At 41.2% G+C, this 7,423-nt stretch overlaps 3 protein-coding genes across 4 annotated transcripts; 2 read left to right on the top strand and 1 right to left on the bottom strand.

Annotated features, from left to right (window-relative positions):
- Positions 1–911: 911 nt before the first annotated feature.
- On the top strand, positions 912–1,976 carry LOC128306898 (geminin). Its single transcript, XM_053044546.1, has 2 exons — positions 912–1,041; positions 1,139–1,976. The coding sequence occupies exons 1-2, from the start codon at positions 982–984 to the stop codon at positions 1,631–1,633; spliced, it is 555 nt and encodes a 184-aa protein (XP_052900506.1). The 5' UTR covers positions 912–981; the 3' UTR covers positions 1,634–1,976.
- A 78-nt stretch (positions 1,977–2,054) lies between these two features.
- Positions 2,055–3,335, bottom strand: LOC128306900 (uncharacterized). Of its 2 annotated transcripts, none has more exons than XM_053044548.1 (3): positions 3,197–3,335; positions 2,538–2,808; positions 2,055–2,468 (listed from the first exon to the last, which is right to left on the bottom strand). In XM_053044548.1, the coding sequence occupies exons 2-3, from the start codon at positions 2,571–2,573 to the stop codon at positions 2,133–2,135; spliced, it is 372 nt and encodes a 123-aa protein (XP_052900508.1). In that variant the 5' UTR covers positions 2,574–2,808; positions 3,197–3,335; the 3' UTR covers positions 2,055–2,132. The 2 variants fall into 2 exon arrangements, with proteins under 2 accessions (XP_052900508.1, XP_052900509.1); XM_053044549.1 differs by having other exon boundaries at positions 2,538–2,905; positions 3,197–3,253.
- LOC128306899 (probable nuclear transport factor 2) lies at positions 3,325–6,195 on the top strand. The gene is made up of 4 exons (XM_053044547.1): positions 3,325–3,649; positions 3,892–3,963; positions 4,041–4,139; positions 4,773–6,195. Exons 1-4 carry the CDS (start codon positions 3,542–3,544, stop codon positions 4,884–4,886), a joined length of 393 nt encoding a protein of 130 aa, XP_052900507.1. The 5' UTR covers positions 3,325–3,541; the 3' UTR covers positions 4,887–6,195.
- Positions 6,196–7,423: the final 1,228 nt, after the last annotated feature.

Here is a 7,423-nt window from a genome sequence, read left to right as displayed (position 1 = left end):
AAAGAATCACTAATTTTGCTTATGATGACATGTTGGATACATTTGATAAGTTATGCTTATTCGAATGAATCTCGCCACTTTCTGGGAATGTGAAGTAATCCCAACTATATTTCTACTAGCAATATTAACACTTTTATTATACTGTTATTACAGTAATTTTGGCAAGGCACAAATCTGACAAAATCTTCTTTATCGAGGCGAAGATGTATGTGGAAAGATATTTGGAAGTCGCTAAAGACATGCCTCGTTACACTACAAATTATTAGAATGAAACCGGCCGATCCAGCACATACAGTCCCTTTAGATCGTCCTCAAAAAAAAGGAGACGTGCAAAGCCCAATTTGAGAAAGAGTGGCGGTGACGATTCGAGTCCACCAAAAGGACCCAGATATTGAAAACGGGACACGACGGTTCTCGACCGTGAGCGATTTAGAAGAGTCTAAGACATCAAATAAGAACAAAATTGGAACGACTATAACCAAAGGACACACTGGAAAACTGATTGAGATACAGCATAACCGGATACAGTTGAAGGATTTTACGAATTTAAATGTTTCTATCCGAGAGCCTCGAAAATTGAGAGGGTTTCCCCTTGCAAGAAAGTTTTACACTGCAGTATTTTGTCAGGCAAATTTTGTATTGAACCTTTTCAAAAACCCTTAATTTTAAATTCATGCTTATTAAAGATCAATAGTTTTAGCTTTTTGCAAATTATTAATATAGCTAATAAAACCCTTTCAAATTACAGTATTGGGAAGAAATGTAATATTTTTTTATAACGCAAACTGGAACAGGAAACGGAATTTTCCACAGTGACAGCACCGATGAAGCTTGTGAACAAACAAACATAAATGTCAAAGTGCTGTCTTGGAATGCGACGCACGTCTAGCGTCATTTCATTTCAAGAAGAATTGGAGGGAAATATATTGTTTTGCTACTGTTGTGTACCGCAATTTGCCGTGCAGCAAGTCAAAGCTTATAATGAGTACAGCTTCTACCTCAAACATAGTCGTATCGCAAGATACACCTTCGGAACAAGAAGTAAGTAGTTTGGTGTGATTTATATTTATTACATTTACTCCGCACAAATATGATCAATATAATACCTAACGCCATGTATTCGGCTTCCATTTTGTAGGAAATCCGTAAAGCTTCACGAATGACGCTGAAGGAGGTACAAAACGTTGTCGGCACGTGGAAGGAAAACCTGCACCCAGGAAAAACTTTATCCCTAGGCAAGGATCTGTTGGTGTCGGCCACCAAGCAACCGAGCGAACCGAAGCGGAGCAAAATGGTGGAACAGTTGACAAAGGCGACACAAACAACGTTCGAGGACGAACAAAACTTGGTGGCTGAGAAGCCTAACTCTGGCTACTGGCAAAAGGTGGCAGAAAAACGACGCCTTGCGCTGGAGGAAACGCTCGATGAGAATGCCCGCCTGCATTTGGAGTTGAGCGAAAAGACTGACGAAGTGAACGAGCTGCAGAACGTTGTCGAGTCACTGAAGAGTTTAGTGGAAACGGTGGTAGAAATGCTGAACGATGAAGCTGAAGCGAAGGCAACCAATGACACTCCTCAAGTGGACGACAGCGGCATAGCACATTCCTTGGTGGATGATGAAGCATGTAATTAGAATTAGGGGGATGTTCAGATATTTTTGTATACTTTGTAATTCCGCGACAAGCATTAGGAATTGAACGAGCTGCAGAGCGTTATGAAGTCGCTGAAGAGTTAAGTGGTGGAAATCGAAGCGGAGGCAGCCAGTGACGCTCGTCGAGAGGAGGAGAGCGGCATTGCACATTCCTTGGTGGATGATGAGACAAGTAATTAGTATTAAGGAATTTTGTGTAGTTGTTTTTCATATGTTAAGGTTTAGTTTGTTACCACTTAGAATGTTCGAACGATTGCACTTATGTTTCAACAATTTGTCTATCATTTCAATTACTGAATAAAACACAATATTGGATTTGCATAATATAAAATATGTTTAACAATCATCCATCCATTTTCTTGATATTTAACTAACTCTTAAGAGCAAGAGAAGTTCTACATTAAGTTTAACGTTTGGAACGATTTCAGTTTATGAGAAAACAACTTTTATTCGATAAATATGTTTCCGTTCTTTGGGACGGCTAGGAAGCGTCCAGAAAGCGCTTGCATCGGTGACAATCGTGATAGTACTGCACCTTACCCTTGCTATCTCTGTACCGATACATAGGCCCGTTGCAGTACAGACAGCGACAGCACGGCTCGTGCCGGCGGTTCATATAATGTTGAATAATGTCGTTTGGCAACGATACGCTGACCTGGGAGCGACACGACAGGCAGAACACTATTTCCGGTACCTGTTTCTCGATGAACCGATTGTTTACGGCGTCATGTTCGGTTGTGTCGCGGTAGTGTGAAGCGGAAGACTCGTTACTCCCAAGAGTCCTTTCATTACTCATTCTGTTCGCTTCACGTTCTACCTGTAATGAAAGTGAAGAATTTGAGTTTGCATTTCAACACAATATCACCCTTTTTTTTAACTTGGTTACCTTCTCATTGCGGACGTTTCGCATCACTTCCTGCATCTAGTATTGCGTTGCAGCACATAAGACTAAAACATCCGGCATCTTATACGTTGTTTATTGTTTCGTTAGCTGCTGGAAGGCTGCTTTTCCTTTACTCGTTCATTAAATCTCACAATGCAGAAATGAGCGATACTTTCCTTTGCTGCAGATTGGATCCAGCACAAACTTCGGTGTGTGATATAGTTTTCTGAATGATGCATGCAGGGCAAAACTGTAAAACTATGTGTTCTTCGAACTGGAAATTGGGACAATCGAGAAACCACCGTTATGCAGGAACGCTTCTTATTTTCTCTTGGCAGCAATGTGCATTGTTTATGTAGCTCTGATTCAGGCTATGCGGTAGTGACAGGAGAAATCAAATCAAAATAAAGCACTTCTATTTTGTTGCTCATCTTGCTGTTCTTATCCACAACTTATTTTCAAATACAAGTAATCTTCTGCACAGACAAACGATACATCCTGACAATCTAGAAGCAATGTGTTCCGCAATTGAGCATACAAATATTTTTAATATTGATTCCTTTTGGAAGAACAACATCAATAGCGAGAGATCAGAACCGTGTTTAAACTGTACGCAATCAACAACTACGTTTTATGGATGCAATACATGAAATAATACGTACGGTGAAACGGTTTCCAGAAACCAAACGGCAACATATCGGCATTCCAGCAAATGTTACCAGCTGTTCCGTATCCGGAGTTGGGTGCTCGCTAAAAATAAATCGTTACCGTCGCCAGCTGTCAAAAGGTTGACGTTTCTCGACTGGTCCATCTCTCGGTTGGCCTTTTTTGCTAGGTTTGCAAAGAAACACATCTTGGCCCGTGCCTACTGCGTTTTCTGTCCGGCAGCTGAACCGTACTTCACCGTGGTCGGCGACTTCGGGATTGATGGTTGATCCTGGCCAGCGGCTGAAGGCATACTGAGTGCGTATCCCAATTGATTGCATCGCTTTCGTCCTACCCTCAGAATGGCGTTAAATCCGCAGTACGAAGAGATCGGCAAAGGATTCGTCACCCAGTACTATGCCTTATTCGATGACTCAACGCAACGACCGACCCTGGTAAACCTGTACAATGTAAGTGTTGCCATTGTCCGTGGACTACTGCGAGTTTCACTTGCAGTCTCACAAACTTGCGGCTTGTGCTGTGTTGTTTATAGGACTGCAAAAACTATGCGGACCTAACCTCACCACAAAGTGGTCCATATCATACCACCGTACGAAATGTGTTAAGCATCTATAGGGAGTTGCTCCTGCATTCATTCTAAAAATGCTGATCGGTCTATGCTATCAATCTGTTTTTCCCTATCCAAAAACAGGCGGAACTTTCCTTCATGACGTTCGAAGGGCAACAGATCCAGGGCGCGGCAAAGATTCTCGAAAAACTGCAGGTAAAGGGTCGCGATCGCGATCGTTATGTAGCGCCGATCCTAGAGCCGATCTAAACATGTTGTATTTCCATTTTTAGAGTCTCGCGTTTCAAAACATCAACCGTGTGCTAACGGCGGTCGATTCGCAACCGATGTTTGACGGTGGTGTACTGATAAACGTCCTAGGACGATTGCAAGTGAGTATGGAAGAAAGAGAAGCATTCGATTTAATCATTAGGAAAGTATATATGGTTGTTAATGGTTAATGGACCGCAAGTCTTTAGGAACCGCGAGAACTAGGTATTGAAAAAAATGTCTTCTGAAACAAAGCTGGGCACTATACTATACTTTAGATTGCAATAGTTTATGGAGATCATTAACATAAAAACGAGAACTCTTTTTAATAGTGTTGTACAAAGTGCTGTAAGAGTTAGGCAGTAGACCCCAATTGTATAATTTTTGTGAGTAACATTTAATTTCGCGTAAGTTTCCTCCTCCGAGTCACGGATGGCCCTATCTAACGCTATGCTGACGAGCACTCAGTCAAGTAAGCCCATATACTGGAGGCAGACCCTTGGTGATAGCATCTACCTAGTTATATTGTATCATTGATCACCTAGCGAGGTGGAGCTAATCACCAATTGAGCAACAGTTTAACAATTAATATTGATTTTAACTTACACCAGCTTTAACCATTTTGCTGGACTCCGACAAGAATAATCCTCAATAATACTTTCACTTTATGCGGCCAATGAATTGATAAAATGTGAAATATTTTAATCAAACCCATAATTACTCGACTGATCATGTTTCTTTCTTTTATCTTTCAGTGTGACGATGATCCACCACACGCCTACTCCCAAACATTTGTGTTGAAACCGATCGGAACGTCGTTCTATTGTGCACATGATATTTTCCGCCTTAATATTCACAATACCGCATAAAACAAAATCGGACAAAAAAACGTTAAACGTTAAAATGGGATTTAACTAATTAAACTTGACGCAACTCTTTGCGTTCGCTCGCACGCACACCTACAGACACACTCACATCCACTTTCCCTCCTTCCCTCTACACGCCGTGCGGGCGGATTGTAATTGTTTGAAAGCTATATTGTGCCCGGTTGCATGTGACGATGGAATCATCTCTCTCAGCCCATGTTTGTTTTAAATAATAAACTATGCTTTACTAACAGCCTAAAAAACACCGTGTGTTTGGCCGTGTATAGAGAACTGATGATCGTATAAATGCAATCTTAGGAAGAGGTAACAGAAAAGCTAAATCAAAAGGATGATATCCCCGTTCGGATCGTTCAAATGGAAACGCTTGACGCCAACAACCGTTTAATGTTCCGCAGGTTCTGCTGCAATGTTTATAGTATATATATATTTTTATATATGTATATTTAACGCTAAACTATTCCGTTTGCTGTGGTGTAATGGGATAAATTAGTAGCGTCTGGTTAAAAACTATTCGCTCTATTGTTGCGAGTGCCATCCGAGTGAGAGAGTATCCGCCTGCTAAGCTCGAACCAGGACACCTCGCCGCACGGATGCGTCCACATGCCATGGAGTTTCTATCTTCCAGGTAACTAAATATCGACGACAAGATGTTACCCACAAACTGTATTTTGGAACCGCAAAACAAAACAATTAAATATAGCCACATTACATGGACTGCATCCGTTCGATGCACTGCCGGGACACGAAACAATTAAATAGCCTTTTGCTTTCTTCCTTCCCGTTTTGTATCTTACTAAAAAATACAATGTGTGCGTGTGTGGTTTCGGTTTTTAATTTTCATTGCTTATACGCCTCTGGTAGAATTGTATTTTTATAACGACACAATGTTTCATTTTGTTTGCTTTACTGTATTATACTTCTGAGCCTAGTTGACGGAGAGCTTTATACGAACATCACCTTCCAAGGTTAAAACACAAGCATAATTTTACGGCTATTGTAACGTGTTAAAACCCATGTAAAGTCGGTGAAAAATATGCACCGTTTACTCTACGTTTAAAACGTACGCTAGAGAACACAAACTGGAGCAGAACTCTAATGGGTTGATGAAGATGACCGGTGCAGGCGAGCAATTCAGTGTTAATACATTTATAAAACAATAATTGAAAAAAGAAACGGCGCATATTTACTCTAGACAATATCCACTTAATCGCTAAAGGTTTTGCGTTCCTCCAGGCGTTCTTGTTTTCTCTGTTGTAGTTCATCGTCGAGCTTATTTTATATCTGGCTTTACTAGCACTAAAAGTATTTGTAAATAAAACAAAAAAAAAAAACGATATATCACATTCAATTTACGGAGGATTATGCGACCGTGTGTCCTGGGGAGCTATCTTACTACGTAATTCCGACGGTTTTGTTTTCTTTTGTGGATACAGATATATGTGTGGTTCCACGCAAGGATACACAAATAAGCGGCATGAACTCTCTGCCTCTTCGGCGCGTTACTCACACAGAACGTACACTTCCTCCTCAAAAAACAAAAACACGCATGCAACACACACAGTCATCGGTCATCGGTGTAATGCTTTTTGTTTGTGAAAATTTTCGGTTTTGCTTTAAATAGATATTGTTGGAACTTGTTTACTGTAACGGACAGTCTGTCATTTGAATTTTTTTGCTACTTGGGAAAATGTATTGGGTATGGCAGCACTGCAAGTGACAGTTCTGCATGGATTATTTGAAATAAAGAAAGCGGACACACTCTCGCTGTAAACTAGAACATGAGCAGACGTCTCGATCACTTTGTAAAACAAAAAAGTTATATCACAACGTAGGGGCTGGAATCGCCAAGGTGTTAGAAAGCAACATTGGTGCCGTGACCAGGATTGTGGAATATTTGTGCTTAGTTTTGGCGATTGTAGACAAAGTGAAAAGGACATATTGAGACTATTAGTGATTTCTTTGTGCAAAAATCGCGGAAGCGTGTGAAATCAATCTTTGTTTCGGTGTACGTGAACAGCGGTTGGAGTCAAGAAAAAGGCATAGACTGGTGATTTCTTTTTGTAAAAATCGCAAAGGCGTGTGAAATCAATCTTTATTTTGCCGTGTGCGTGAACAGTGTTTGGAGTCAGGTATGTCGACCAGTGAAGAAGACGATTTTGCTGGTTTTGCGGATGCTCCGAGTATGGAAAACGCGATGCATAACATGAACATGGAAGTGGTATCAAACATTCAAGTGCTAAAGCGCGAGCGCGATAGGATCGTGCGGTCGCTGACACGAATCGACACGTTTTTGGCGCAGTATAAAGAGAATGAATTCTCAGAACTGACACCTCGTGCAGGCCTATTGGACGAGCGTTGGAAGGAGTTCCAGGAAGTGTCTCGGCTGATCAGGGCGCAGGAGAACTGCGACGAAAATGAAGAGATATACGGAAGCATAGAAGACAAAGTCATGTGTTTGAAAGGACAATTATTAGGAAAACTGCATGCAGGAGGTGAGCGCCCGAGTGTGAAGGTGGAGC

The sequence above is a fragment of the Anopheles moucheti genome, chromosome X (assembly GCF_943734755.1).
Source record: "Anopheles moucheti chromosome X, idAnoMoucSN_F20_07, whole genome shotgun sequence".
Lineage (NCBI taxonomy): Eukaryota > Metazoa > Arthropoda > Insecta > Diptera > Culicidae > Anopheles > Anopheles moucheti.
This window is presented reverse-complemented; position numbering and strand designations above follow the sequence as displayed.